This window comes from Haplochromis burtoni, unplaced genomic scaffold (genome assembly GCF_018398535.1).
Source record: "Haplochromis burtoni strain Fernald_Lab_line unplaced genomic scaffold, NCSU_Asbu1 Contig_146, whole genome shotgun sequence".
Lineage (NCBI taxonomy): Eukaryota > Metazoa > Chordata > Actinopteri > Cichliformes > Cichlidae > Haplochromis > Haplochromis burtoni.
In genome coordinates this window covers 1233197-1248950 of record NW_024582507.1, presented here as the reverse complement: position 1 = coordinate 1248950, position 15754 = coordinate 1233197, and the positions used below count along the sequence as shown (strand labels likewise).

At 43.4% G+C, this 15754-nt stretch overlaps 1 protein-coding gene across 3 annotated transcripts in view; it reads left to right on the top strand.

Annotated features, from left to right (window-relative positions):
- Positions 1-14836, top strand: part of zbtb46 (zinc finger and BTB domain containing 46) — a 63656-nt gene extending 48820 nt beyond the window's left edge. For 2 of the 3 annotated variants that reach the window (XM_005931815.3, XM_005931814.3), the window contains exons 5-7: positions 3590-3927; positions 5399-5441; positions 5560-8262. In XM_005931815.3, the coding sequence (XP_005931877.1) occupies positions 3590-3927; positions 5399-5441; positions 5560-6356 (1178 nt within the window). In that variant the 3' untranslated portion in view covers positions 6357-8262. Of the gene's footprint in view, positions 1-3589; positions 3928-5398; positions 5442-5559; positions 8263-9144; positions 9321-10394 lie in introns of those variants that run through there. The other variant, XM_005931817.3, reaches the window with a different exon arrangement.
- The last annotated feature ends 918 nt before the right edge of the window (positions 14837-15754 follow it).

The following is a 15754-nucleotide window of genomic DNA, read 5'->3' as shown; positions in this document are numbered from 1 at the left end:
CGCGCATGTGTGTATTCAACTCGTGTGTTTGTTTCTTTAGCTTTTACAGTCTAGTAATTGGATCTTTTGTCCCGAGTTCTGCCTGTTTTTGTGAGCGGAAGAAAAGCAAAGGAAGGGTACAACTCTGAGCCTAGTCATGTCTTTTCAGTTGAGCCCCACTCACCTACAAAATAAAAGACAGGGCCAAGACTTAATAGACCAAAACACACATTCGCAGTTGCACGCGCTCGCACATGCACGCCACATCACATCGTTCCTTTTGTGTCAGTGTTAAGTGTGTGGGATTGAGATGTTTCTGTTGGCTTAAAGAGGAGAATCGGATGCTGTCACAGCACAGATAGACAGCCTCACAAGCCTCAGAAAAGAGAAGAGGCTTTCTGATACACACTCAGACTTTACAGATACACTCAGCCTTGACTATATGAATAGGGGATTTGGAGAATTCAGAGAATGTTAATCATTTGCTCTGTGCATGGAAAAAAAAACACATTGAATGAGCACTATATCTGTATTTTAGTTGTCACCAAAGAAACCTCAGGGAGGGTTTTGGTTAGCCAAACCCTATTTTCTATTCCCTACACAATAGGGGTTGGGGAAATGGGCCTGTCGAGATGGCCAACATCCTCCCCTCCCTCCCCAGGTCTGTCCCTGTGTCTAAATGAGGACAGAAAATAAACAAACACTGTACCTCAGATTACTGGGCGGAGGATAAGTCTGCCTGGTTTGACAGATCACTGCTCCCTGCCTCCCTCCTTCCATTCAGCCCTTTCCCCTCCCCTCCTCTTGTTCTCCTCCCGCTTCTCCTTCAACCCATCTTAACATCCTTCCTGTCCTTTTTCCCTCCTGTACTCCCCCTCACGCTATCCGTCCCTCCTTTCCTCCATCTATTTCTCCTTCACCCCTCCTTAACACTCATCCCTCACACTCTCCCTCACTCCCTCCCCTTTTGGCCAGCTCTTGCAGTTCCTCCATATTTGTCTCACTCTTGTCTCTTCCCCCCCTCTTTTACTTCAGCTGTGGAGCATCAAAGCATGTTGGTCTAAAATAGTGGGAAAGTATTGATCTAGGCGCGGAGGAGGCAGAGCAAGGTCACCTGTCCCAATTCCAGAGAGGCTTGAATATAAGCAAAAGGCCTTGACATAGAGCTACCACCTCCCACACCCTTTCATCTTGTTCCTCTTTCTCTCATTCTTTTTTTTCCCCCGACATAACTGACGATTTAATAAACCGGGTTTCTGCTAAACATCCACGCATCCAAAAATAAGATCATACTGGAAATATCTCTCTCTGTATGTAGCAAGTCAAACTGATTCGACCCCCATCTTGTTGACAGGACATGGAATTAAAATGCACAGCTTCTCTTTTTGCTATCCTTTGCATGGGTCACGGACCACATGCCAAAATACAGTGGAATCAGTGTGTATGTCAATCAACCTCCAAAATCCAATTAAGATCAATGGGATTTGGCCCCACTACCCCTCTGTGCGTCAGAGAGTCAATTCCAGACAATGGATTTTGCAAAACCATCCCTGCACACCTGCCCACACTGCCACCATGTACAGGATGTTAGGAACATCCAATTAACTATAGAGATTATACTGACATTATTGAACTTTTCCCTCCATTGCCAGCTCTCATCAATTCACATCTACTTTTAAAAATTGACTCACCTCTGTGCACTAGCTACCATTCATTCCACAGCTACTGCCAAGAGATTTTCAAAATGTATTTATGATTGTGACACAAATTTTGTTCCAAATTTAACAAATTGATCCTATATAGCTTGTCTTCTGGCTCTCTCTCTCTTTTTTTTGGTACTGCAACTGTAAAGGAAGAACAATGAGGGTTAATTCAAAAAGCAGATGGAAATGAATCTAATCCAGACTTGGATTTTCAAATTGAGTCTACTTTATATATCAACTTTTTTGGATTCAACAGGACTTACCTGCAAGTGGAGGAATCTAATACGCGGATGTGCACAAAGCTGCCATGAACCCGAACCTGCACGGTCTTTTGTTCATATATTTTTTCAAATAATAAAAAGTAAACAACACTGTCCAAAGGTTATGACTAGCCATGTGTCATTAAGCATTTTTCCGTGAGGTTACAGAGAGGTAAAATCCAATCCAATCTTGCTATTTTCGCCTAACAAATTTACAGAGCTTTTTAGTTAATTAGTAACCTTGGTCAGTCACCTTCCAGTAATTGCTTCCCTAAAGCCTAAACAGATGTAATAAGTACAGACTCCATTGGGATGGCAGGTGAAAGAAAGGGATGACGATTGTATGTTAGTTCCTATTCAGCCATGTTTAAGTAATGCAATTATTTTACTTTTTTCTTGTCTTTCTTTTTTCTTGCCGCTGTGCAGGCAGTCAGCTGACTGCTATTTGCATACTTTAAAGCTTGCCAGACACAACTGAAATATTAAACTCAGTGATACGACACTGTAATATATTCAGTTACATGTTGCATTTCTGCAAGAGGCTTGAACCAAAACTGATTAACTATTCCGTGAAAGCCCTTTCCTGAGAACCGTCTACTGCCAGAACACCATTTGTTAATGAGCTACTCCCTTTCACCTGTATCTCATCCGTTTACTCTCGGTCTCTACTTCCTCTTCGCTGTTAATGCTGTTTCCCCTGTCACTGATGGGGTGGGGAAGAAGAGATGGGGAGTTAAGCATTTGTGTGTGTTCTCAGTGAGTGGGAGTGGGGAGTGTCGGGTGCGGTAGTTTAACATTCCAGGAATCCATCCACGGCCGAGCCTCATGGTTGTGTGATTCTGTCCGTTGTGCAGAGGAGGGCAATGAATGGCTAACCCACTGCATAACTCTGGAGACATTCCCCAAAATGCTGCCCACATTTGCACACGCTTGCATGCGTACACGCACTGTCTAGAGAATCTTGCGATACATTATGCTTTGATTAATACACACTATTAATCAAAGCGAAGAAAGAGAGAAAAAAAGAAATGCGCTCTCAGTACCAGCTAATGGTGATATTAATGTAGCAGAAAAAAGGCTCTGTGTGAATAGTTGTGGAAAGCTAAAGGTTCTGTGAAAAAAATTGAAATTTTATCCAGCGTGTCTTAACTTGTTGCTGGTAAACATCTTACATGGTCGATGTAGTCGTCCTTTACCCTGCGTGCACACAAAAAAAAATCTTCACTTGAGCTGCAAGATGGCTCCTCTCCAAAACAATCTCCTTCCACGCTACAGAGGATCCTCAAGCCCTCTCCTTATATGCATTTTACTCACACAACATGGCACATACACACTCACAAAACACACACCCGCTGCCATCCTCTGCGCACGCATGTGGGTGGAAGGAGAAGGAGAGCAGAGGAGCGAAAGAAAAAAAAGAGAGAGAAAGAGAGAAGAGAAGCCCTAACCCTTTCCCCTTGGCTGGTGGAAAGTGAAACTTCAGAGTTTTTCTTCCTCCCCCTCTCCATAGTGTTTGATAGTGTAGCACTGGCAGCCTCTGTGTGCCCCCCTGCCCACTCTCTCCCGTTGTGTTCTGGTGGCCAGCTGCTAGCAGAGTTGCAGTTGTACGTGAGTGGGTGGGTGAGACTCGTTTCCTGTGCTCCTCAGGGCTCTACTTCAACAACTACTGCAGCACACTTCGGCCAGGGGCCACGGGGGCCACTATTCATAACAAACAGGGGGCTGGCTCCTCTCCTCCTCCTCTTCCTCTTCTTCCTCCTCATCTTCCACCATCATCATCACCACTACCGCCATCATCATCATCATCAACAACATCAACATCAGCATACTGCCCACCCACTCCACCCACACCACTGCACCCCTCTGAGCTTCGGCCCCTGGAGGCCCCCGGTCTGAGGGCTGGGGCACCCCTGCTGCACTCAGAGAGATTGGACATGGAAGTTGAAGAGGCCCCTGAGGGCCCAGAGCCCTCCACCTTGCCTGAGGTAAGTGTACCAGAGCCTGGCTCAGCTCCAGGGCACAGGCTGCTCTCTGGGCACTGCTACTCCACTCAGATAAAAGTTCTAACAGTGGAGATAAGTATCCAGGGGGCAGCATCACCCTGTTTCTATACACGCACACACCGAAGGGGTTTGAGAGGTGATGGAGGGTAGGAAGTGGCAAGTGATGTGGTGGGAGCAAGCTAGGAGTTTTTGCAAGAAGGAATTGGGGGTTAATGGGGATGTTACCCTTATTTCAGAGAGAGTTCTTTTTAAAATGTTAGCACATCATTGCTCAATTCCTTTCTGTAGCTCATTCTCTTTGTGGAATTTGGCATATTTCCTGCTTCGCTGGAGAAGAAATGCTATTTTTTTCCTTTGTTTGCTCTTTCTTTTCTGTATGCTTTGTTTGCTTTTCTCTTCCTTTCAGATTGCCAGTTCTTCGCTCATGTCTCCCTTCTCAAATAATCTTTTAATATAGTTAGACTTGAATTCACCTTCAAGCCAGAAATGTCTTTGCTCAACATTAGTGGTAATGTAGTCCGTAGTAGTTACATTAGTGATGACACGTCTAGTCACAATGGCAGCGTGTGCTTAGAGATGGCAGATAACAGGCAAGGTAGTGTGATGAGAGTGAGTAGAATCAATACAAGTAGACAATGAGAGGTTTGCTCTCGCAGCCCAGGAGATTGTTTGTTCTTCTCAGTGTGTGAGTGAGAGAGTGGGTGTGTGTGTGTGTGTGTTTGTGTGTGTGTGTGTGTGTAAGAGAGAGCATGGCAATATGAGCATGTGTAGCAGTGAGTTTTGTGCCAGTCTATGTGTGTGCGCTGTGTGTGCGGGTGAGCATTTAGGAGCAGCATTTGATTTCAGTGGACCTGCCTCCCAACAAGCCTCCCTATCTCTACGGACAAGCCATCTGTTTGCCCAGTGCATGGTGTTCTGTTCTTAGAGAGGAGGAAGGAGGAGGAGGAGGAGGAGGAGGAGTGTAGGGGCTGAGCAAATGGGCGGGGGTGAAGGAATGGCAGGAGCATGGAGTAGAAGAAGAAGAGTGGAGTTTAGTTTAGTTGCCGAAGGAAAGAAAGTGTGGGGACGGGTGTTTAGGTGCACCTTGCTTACACCCAAGAGAGTTTTGAGTTTATGAGTATCTCTCCTGTAATTCATTTATTAACACTGTAGCTCAGCATAACTGTTCATTCTGTGCCCATGAGACAGCTGTAGCATCCAGAAATGATTTACTATTTTTTTCTCTGTTTGCTTTCCAGTTTCAAAGTCGTTGAATAATCATGACCTTGTTTTGCTTTACTTTTTAATTTTCTGCTTCCATGTCTTTGTTTCTCCATTTCTTACAATTATTTTTTTAAATAAGCTTGCCTTCACAGCTTGTACCATCTTCCTTCCTCTTGCATGTCCAGACAACATTCCATACAGGCTGTATAAATATGCCTGTGTGACATAACGGTATGTTTTGCGCTTACAGGAGGGCACGAAAGACAAAGAAGACACGAAAGAATACAACACAGGTATGGAGTATGCTATAAAAGTTGTCACAATTTAATAGTCGTGATAACTTAAGCTTGTGCTTATTGTACCTCATTATTTCTCTGACTTTCACTCTCACCATCCTTCTCACTATTTCAGCCTTGGAAGGTGACCAGTCTCCTGTCGAGAGGGATCAGATGGGCGAGGGGAGTTGTGCGGGTGGCTTGACTGTGCCTGCGTCAGTGCCTGTGGTTGGCAGAGGGACTAAAGGGCTGCTTGGGCTGGGTGAAGAGGCTGGATTAGGGGAAAGGGTTGTGCCAGAGCACGGTGCCTGGCCCTCACAGGGGTTCGCCTGCTCCCTGTGCAAACGGCTGTTCCGCAGCCTGGAGCATCTCAGGGAGCACGAGTACCGCCACACCCTATCTCTGATGGCCTTGTCCCTTGACTGGCCGAGCATCCAAGGTCCGCACCACCAACCAACCCAGCCCCATCAACATCCGCAAAATCATCCTTTTCCCTTTCAGTCTTTATACCGGCCTGCGGTAGCTGAGCCTGCACCGGCGCGGTACCTGTGCTCGCAGTGCCCCGCCAGCTTCACTCTCAAATCTAATGCGGACCGACACGAGAAGACCATCCACTTCAAGAAGAAGTTGATGCAGTGTGTGTACTGTCTGAAACACTTTAGAGACCGCACAGACCTACACAGGCACCTGTCATCCGTTCACTCCAAAGAAAGAGGGCACACCTGCCCTGCCTGTGCCAAGGCTTTTAGCACCCAGAAAAACCTGGCCACACATGTAAAGGTGTGCTGCCAGGTGGGGTCAGTGCCAGGAGCTATACTGGGAGGCAACATTGGAATGGAAATGTCTCAGGGTGGGACTATAGACCCACTGTGGCGAGTAACGCAACAGATGAAGGTTGACAATCACAATCACAGTATCAATGTGGAAAACTGAGAGTGGAATTACAGGCAGCACGCTACACAATTTCCTACCCATCAGTTAGTCGTGTATCCTCAAATGTGTTTTACGTTCATGCCAAAAATACTCTGTGGTGTCATCGCAGTAACAAAGTAAGAGTTCCTTTTAAAATCATATGTCTGTTGATTACGGATATAAATATCTAGGGACTTTTTCTATTGCTTGCAAAGTTTTATGTCACTATTTTTTTTTTTTAATGGTGACTCAAACTGACGACTAATGTGTCAAAACTGCACAACTGCTATGCAAAAAAAAAGAGAGATACGTTTAAAACAAACCTTTGACTGAAAATATATGTGGTCTTTTTAGACTGAGCGAATAGTTTTAGTGAGCACTGAGTGTACCCATGAACAGGTGAATTACTTTCCACTGCAGTGCCGGGTTGAGAGATTTGGGGGGGGGATTGGGGGTTTCCACCTCCACAACCTTAACCACTTGTCTCACTCTCTGTCGCCAGCCACCAGTCTGACTAAACTCTTCTCTCCTTTTTAGGCAGAGAGATCTTTATCTTTCTGTCCACCCCTGCATTAGGGGCACAAAGACATTCAAAGATATCTGCCAGGCATTACTCTGAGTCACAGCCCACACAACCACACCACCTGCAGGAATTTTGTAGCATTGCATCATAAGGACAGAATAAAAACCCAGGCGATAATATGACTGATGCCAGGGGCAGTACGCCTCAGCTGATAGAAGGAACTGTCATAAAAGAACTGAAACACAGAACAAAAACATTCGATTTGAGAATTTGACCCCAAAATCCACCGCTATTGAGCACAGTATCTTGAACTCAGTGCGACATGACAGCTTTCAGTCAAAGACTGTCATATCGGTACAGATGAGGGGATGTGCTGAACGAGACAAAGCCAGCTAAAACAATAGATCAGTAGCAGCTAGGAAGGGGGGGTTGGGTGGTGTCATTTTCTCTTTCTCTGTCCATCTCTTCTGTCCCAGATCTGTAATTCTTGCAACGGCTGAGTGTGGTTGGAGCTGGACAGTAATTGGTCCTTCACGGCTCCGGCCCCTCTTAACCTCTGACCCCTCATCTGAAGAGGAAGTGGGCAATGAAGGGCAGATTCTGGATGATCTTAGTGATGTCACGGCTGCAGATAGATAATGGTGTGGTTGTGAGCACGGGGTAGAAAATGAGAGATCAAGAGAGACAAGTAGGCAAATGCAGGAGAATAATAAGAGAGGTGGTGGAGGATGTCGATGGGCAGAAGCAGGATTATTGGAATCAGCTTCAACACTGGCTTGAAACCCATTGCTAATGTAAATTCACACCAATTTCTGCCAAAATTTTCGCTCTTTCGTTTACAGCAGGCCTTTAACATGCAACAAGATACTGTCTTGATAAAACCCAATTACAGTAAATAGGTTTATTGTGTATACGCATACTGTGATTACTATGCCCAAAGAGAAGCTACTCACCTGTTTTTACTTCTAATTATCACTTGAGCACACTGAGCTGCAACTTCTTTGTGCTTAGAATAGCAGAACTGGTGTCAATTGGGAATCTGTCTGCTTCCTGTTGTGTGCATATCCTGTGTATATACATAGGGAATTCCTAAATGCCAAATCCTTTCTACCACAGAATCCCACATTTTCAGGTAGCACGCCCTGTCCTAGCGAGCAGCCGGGACAGAGCAGCAGGCTCGCAGAAGTCAGGAAATAGTCAGAGCCAGTCACTGAGTAGAAATGAAAAATACTGAAAGGCTGTTTTTGAGTGCTGTTGCAAAATGTGAAAATACTGAAAGATATTTTGTTCTATATTCTAGATTTTCTCATTGACATCCCTGTGTTGTACAAAAGCTGTACTTTTCAAACAAGATTCTACTCGTAGATTTTATGCTGTAATTAAACTATGATGGAAATTTTTAAACGTTGCTGCCGTTTTTATTCTTCAATGAAGCTATCCGTGTTATGTACACATGTGCACACATACACACACTGCAATATTTCTCTCATTACTTTTGCACTTTAACCAAAGGAAAAAAAAAACTGTTGTGCAGTTCATGTGTATTTGCATGCTTTTTTTGTGATGTGCTTCTTGAATATTTAATCAGAGCAGAAGTCGATTTGCAGATGGAGGTAAATATATTGTAAAAGCTTGTGACCCCTACCGTATGTTTGACTCCCAACTATACGTGATTAGTGTTTGTTGTGTTTTTGTATTCGTAAATCCAATTCCAGTCTCCCCGAGTCATATGCTTTGTGTCAGTGGCTAGAAACAGACAAACACAGAGAAACAGTTTACTTCGATGTCTTTTACCTAAGCTACCACTTAAATCTAGACTTTAAATAAAAGATTCACCAGACCCCGACACAACACTAAGACATGGTATTAATATTTGTTGTATTTTGCCTCCCCTTGTGTGACTCAATATTCCTTCTTTGTGTGGGTGATTTTATTTTCTTGTCATTGTCTGTGTTTGTCTTTCTGTCTGTGTTTTTCGCTGTCCATAGTAGAGACCTTCTAGTGCAACTAAGGCAGACTGGCTGTTGTGTTATGTGTTTATAGTATCTCTTTGCCTTTATTACTTTAGTATAGAGGAAGAGCTGTTGCCAGGGCAACAGTAGCTTTGACGGGGATTGGGGTGACCATGGGAATTGATGGTACATTTCTAGACCATGCCGCTAATTAAATGCAGTAACTAAAAAGTGACATGTTGGTTTATTTAAACAAGCTTCACTCAACCTTCAATTCTTTTTTTCTCTCCCCCTTCTTTCTCTCTATCCTCCCTCCCCTTCTCTCTCCTTTCAGTGAATGACTTCACGGTGATCCGCAAAAAGTTCAAGTGCCCCTACTGCAGTTTCTCTGCTATGCACCAGTGCATCCTAAAGAGGCACATGCGCTCCCATACTGGTGAGAGGCCCTACCCCTGTGAAATCTGTGGCAAGAAGTTCACCAGAAGGGAGCACATGAAGAGGCACACACTGGTGAGTGCAGGCCTTCATTTACATGTAGGAGGTAGCAAATTACACCTTACTCAAAGTGAAGATTTAAAGATGTTATATATAAGAGACAGACAAAACATTATATATACATTACCGACTCGTTTGTTAATTCCTGTGTAGAAGCTTTGATTTAACATCAATGCTATTACCATCTTGGTTTTTTTGGGGGGGAGCCACAAGTGATTTGGACAAAAGGCCAGCTTATTTAGATGCTATAGTGCATTCACAGACACCAGCTACTTAGTTCAAAGCAATCTTAGACAGTATAAAAGATGGACATAGCTACCACTGGGTTCTGAAGTGCCCCTTTTGAAGCCTTGGGATTAACGTTTCTACCATCGCCATCTTGTTGCAAAATACTGGATGTGATGTGAGGTTTACCGCAGACTTTAAAACCACTCTCTTGTTCTTAGCAATTTATTGTGTGTCTTCAGATCACAGAAAATACTCAATTTTGAAACACAGTATGAGCAAGATTTACAAAATAAGCAGAATTTTTTATTCAGTGTGACCCAAAACGAGTGACACAGTGAGTGTATAAACTCTGTGGGAAAGTGTTTACAGAGGTCAAATTAGGAGGCCCTAGATCTCTCTTGAGGTTTTACAGACATTTGACCATCCATCATATGATGTTAGCTTGTCTGCCGGAAATGTTACAATCATGGTCACAACCTAGCTCACAATTTAAGTAAACAAGGCCCCAGTCACAGAGACCTAAAGAGTGGTCCGAAACCATCTCGTAATCACCGATCGTGAGTGAAAATATTTGTATTTCCTGACTTGTTATTAGTGGTTGCTGGAGGTTGATGGCAAATGAAAATTGCTAAAGCCCCATGCACACAGGTCTGCAGACTGGTCAATGACCCCCCTGGCAGTCACCTGTTGCCAGCAAATAAATTGTATTCCTCTTCCTCTTTATTTATTCTGTCACTAGCATATTGCTGCAGTTGTAATTTGAATGGATTCACATTCAGTTTCGGCTGTGAAGTTGCAGGCTTTTGCTCTTCCACTTGGAATTTAAAAATTTTGCAAAAATGTTGTGTTTCCATCTCACAGGTCCACAGCAAAGACAAGAAGTACGTGTGTAAAGTCTGCAGCCGAGTCTTCATGTCAGCAGCCAGTGTTGGAATCAAGCATGGCTCCCGCCGCCACGGCGTCTGCGCTGATTGCTCTGGCAGAGGCATGGCCGCACTCCTGGACCACAATGGTGAGGTGGGTGGCGATATCTCTCCGGAGGAGGAGCTGTATCCTGGCGACCGTTTCCACGATGACCAAGCAGAGTGTGATGGAGATGGAGAAGGGGAGGAGGAGATGATGGTCGAAGGGGACGGAGAGATGCTGGGAGAAGGGGAGGAAGACAGAGGGAAGTGGAAGGACTCAGGGATGACCGCTGAGACGCACGGAACGCTGGACAATGAGAAAGAGGAGAGTGACTCCTCGGCACAGGAGGGGGAACAACAGAATGGGAGCGAGAAGGACTTTGCCTGGATCTCATAGAGTCTGTCCGGCTCCTGTTAGTGACCCATCGACCGATCTCTGAAGATCTTTTGTGATCTCTCAGGCAGAATCCTCTGCTCTCTTTACCCATTCGTCCCACTTGGGGCAGGCCTTCCTTTGAGTGGAAATGCTGTAGGGTGATGCGCGACAATGATCTAATACCATTACGAGTAACACTCAAATGCACACATACCGACATGCACACACTTTTACCACACACACACGCACACACGCACGCACGCTCTTCTCAACCTTGACTGCCATAGTAGAGGAAGAGATGGCTCAGTGCAAGGCTTTTTCTGCTTACCTCCTTTAATTCTGATGCAGTGTTTTTGTGTTATTTTTCTCGAGGGTTCAGGCCAGAGTCCAGTAGTTTTCTACTCTGTCAAAACAGGAATCAATGGCGGCGCTGCCAAGGACATGGCCAACGCCAGACTGCTATGTATGTTTGCCATCACAATCATCATGGAAATCAAGGATCACTGACAGTGTAGGGAAATAGCCAGGAGGAAGGCTGTCTTGGTCTTATAACTATGACTATAATGCTTCTGGGAAAAGTGTCTCCCTATGAGTGAAGGGGGGGTCTAAATCTATTGCAAAGCTACGTGTGTCAGAGGACCGGGCAGCCCAATGGCACATTGTTGAGTCCTACTGCCACAGACTTGCACTTTAATGACAACTGACTCCTATCAATACCCTGAACCCGTGGTTTACATTTTTGATCTGATCTTTACTTACCTAAACAACTCGGTGACCGCACCTACCTTTAAGGATATACTTTATGTCCTCTTGACTGTTATCACGAAATAGAAATCACTGAATCTTTGTGCAGATTGCTGTTTATATAGCCTATGCCTTTCAGTGGGGTCCTTAATCTTTTCTTCACTTAAGTTTACCGCCTGGTTTCTATTGATCCATTCCAAGAAATACTGGAGTTTTGAGAAATGTACATAAAGTTTTGTTTTGGTTTTGGGGTTGTTTTTTGGGGGGTGGGTGGAAATTTAAAAGGGGACTGTAGGCTGTGCGAGACAGAGAGAGACAGAGAGACCGAAAGATGCTTTTTAGCGTTTCAGCCGTCTTCACCCACAGAGTGGACATCAGTTTCTGCTTCCTGTTTTTAAAATCAATTCAAGCACACAGTGGATGCTCTACACTAATAACTCTTTCCTTCTCTCTCGCTTTCTCTGGTCCAGATTCTCTCACACTGGAGGTTGTGACGATAGGACCTGAGAGCTAAGTCTCTCACACTTAAGGAGGAGCTGCCTTCGTGTAAATTTTTTTTTTGGTTTGTTCGGTTGCCGTGTGCGCGTTTTAAGTGAGTCATGTAATTCCACTTGCTGGAATCAGAATATGCAGACTCTTTCCACGATTCTTTTGCTGATATGCTTTCTCTGGCTTTGCAAGGTTAAAAAAAGAAGAAGAATTGCAGAATTGTGCTTGAAATTCAGAGTTTGCTCTTTGCAGAGAGTGTAATTTGACTTTGTTTTGTTTGACAGCTATTTATTGAGAAACCTGTTTGTTTATTTGTGGATTCCTAATTTTCAGAAGTCCTTCCCTTGCTCTCGCCCTCTCTGTACGTGTTGAGTGGAACAGGATGGCTGCTTGTATGCAAGGATGAGTGTCCAGTGTCCAAAAGATATTCTATATTCAGTTCTTAAGATTATTTCCATGTTTTGTTTTGTTTTTTGGTTTGTTTGTTTTCGGCAAAGTTGACAATTCAAGTGAGTCAGATGACATGTCTTATTATTATGAATATCAGAACTATGATTACTTGTTGTTGATGTTACTATTATTAATTATTATTAAGTGCTGGATGCTAAGCTTTATGGTGTGTTCTTTTTTTTTTGGATATTTTATATCTTGTATAAGAAAAAAAAAGCTTTTATACTTTGCCTTGTTGTGGACAGCAAGCCATGGGGCTTTTATCAATCTTTTATTGTGCCAGTTTATGCTTTCTCTGTCGTATTTGCTTTTATTTTTATTTCTTCTTTTTTTTTTTTACCAGGGGGGAAAACACATTCACTGTCAAACATCTCTGTTAGATATTGATTGAAACATGTATTCAGCACATGCTTTTGCATCACTAATGTACACTAATTGATTAATATCGAACCAAAAACAATCTAGTAATTTGTATACATAAAGTGCTTTTGTTTCACGGTCTGTGTGTGCAGGTGCTTCTGGATTTATTGTTGTGGTAAACAGTTTTGTTGTTGGGTTGTTTTTATTTTTTTGAACCTGTCATTATTCGTCACAGTTTGGAAAAACAAAAAACAAAAAAGTGCACGTTATGGTATTATTGTGAATATGAAGGGCTGTGTGAAAGGACCAGCTAGCTTTTGAAGACCGCATCCTAAAACCAGGCTGATTCTTTTTCCTTTCTTTTTTCTGGCTACTGCTGTGTCTCACGCCTTTGATGACACGCAATCAAGTAGAAATACAATGTGCAGACGAAACACGTCTATCGGACAGTAGAGCGTTGAGTCCACATGCTGTATTCCTATATGTCAGTGCTTTCCTGGCTTGACCCCAGTTCATTTACATAAAGGGAAAGAGTGCTGCAGTAGTAACTCTGGGAAACATTTTGTTGCCAGTGCTGGTCGCACACATTTGGCCTCTTCTGTAGGTGCCATGGACTGCACTTCCCATCAGCCCCTGCTGAGAGACTCTCAGTACAGTGAGATTTGTGATGCTTTCTTTATGTCTGACAGATATCTTTATTTTATTTGCATTATTTATTGTGCTTTTGTTTGACCCACTTATCAAACAGTTGTACTTTTCTGGGGTGGAAAAAAAAAAAGAAAGACAATGGGGTAGAATATGTTTATGAATGTCAATGGTGGGTGTGGAAGGAGCCCATAATCGGTGGCAAATCTCTGTCCTGTGGTGCTGTTTTGGCCCCTGAGAGGCATCTGGATGTATGTGTGACTCCCCCGGCCCCCGCGCTCTTCTCACGATCTGTACTGTACGTCTTCTTCCTCATTCTGGGTTGTACTTCAGGAAAACGTCTGCCATCAACCCCTCAATATGTGCCTCAATGACATTTCACCTGTGTGCTTGCAAGAGTGTTTGTTTCCAAGAGACGACTGAATATTTGTAACTCAATGGATAGAGATTATCGAGATGCGACCGATCAGATTAGAGGGCCGAAACGTTCGAGGATTTTGAAAACTTCAAAGAGACAAATCATGATGGGCGACCAGATTCTCCTTCCCACTGTGTGTTGATGACCTTTTGTGCCCTGATTCTGTGGTCTTAACTGCATGCCTATGTTCATTTTGTCATACCAAAGCGGCATCTTCGGCATCTGCACACAACTGTCTCATTCCACACGATGCAAAACTGGAATTTTTTGCTCTATTGCAGATGAATATGGGTATTCTTAGACATGTACAAATTGCAATCCTCATTTAGCCTGTATAGCTTGATTCACACGTGCAAATCATGAAGCCATAGATATGGGTATATCTATATTATACTATATTTCAAAATTGGCGCTTTTTACTTTAGATTTTGTTCTTCTACTAAGAGTGATGTGTGTATACCTTCATATATATAAATTTATATTACTATTATATATTATTTATTTTCTCCCTCAAGTTTCAGAGGGTCTCTGATTTGTAAAAGGTCGCACTTGAAGCTTGAGGTTTGTTTATTTTCATTGGGAATATTGTTCAATATGATGCTGACTTTATATTATCATAATCCTGTGTTTGTAACAAAATGTGCTAAATAATCAAAAAAAACCTGTCCTGTTTTTACACCTGTTTTGTTTTGGGCAGATTTTAAGTGCTCTTGTGCTGATATTTTTTTGGTTGATAGTACTGATCACAAAACATTTTTACAGTCAACCATGAGCCTCCTGTTTTGATGTTGGGACAGGCCCGCCAGCCGTCCAAGCCTCTTTCTAATTCATGTTTAGTGGAAGAATTAGCTTGACTATTATTTGCAAAAACCAATCAGTCTCAATAAATTTTGAAATTGCTGCTGTAAAGAAGTGACCAGTGTGTGCTGTGCCTTTTGTTTTCATGAACACAGCTAATAGCAATGGTGCTGTCACACCACCTGTTGTCCACAAGGGGGAGGAATACACAAGTCAAAAGACAGCCGAGGTAGCAAAAGCAGAAGGAATGAATCCACTGTTGCCTTTGAAGCTTACACTTCGATAGTCATAGTCATCTTCATATAAACAAATGAACCCGATGACAAGGCTGCTTCCATTTAGGTTTTATTTTCCTTTCTGTCACATTACATCACAGAGATCACATTATCGACATCATACATGTTTCATCCATCTTTCCAAGCTCTCGTCATGAGCTTGACATTCACACAAATACTCCTTGAGTGCACCACTCCTCAGAAAGTGCTTCCTCCATGTGCGTGGGACTGCTGATGAGGACCAGAGGCCAAGCCCACACACAGGAGAAATCTTGCCCTCCAGTGAAGACCCAAGACTGACGTCAAGTTTCCCACAAAATGCTCTTAGCACTGTGTGTTTGTGTGTGTTACGGGCTGCAATGAGCATTTTTACATCTGGTGAAAAACAGACTACATCAGCCTTGGGTTATTGGATACTTGGAGGGGAAATCTAACACATAAAACCCTTCAGTGTTGTATCTCCTAACGAAAAAGAAAAAAAGGGGGGGAAATGAGCGATACTAGACATGCAAAATAACCTCAAACTCAACCAGACAATCAATCAATCAATCGAGAAATAAAAAGCAAAGGTTGGTTTTTATGCCAGCCAGCGTAAGGCTCAGTAAAAACACGAGATGGTACGGGGAAAAAAAATAGGTCATCGGATGAGAGAAGTGACAGACGGGGTAAACTCCCAGACAAACAACACAGCAAAGTAGTAGAAGAAGCAGAGAACTGTGTAGAGCTGCCATTGCAATGCATTACATTTGATTTGGAAGGAG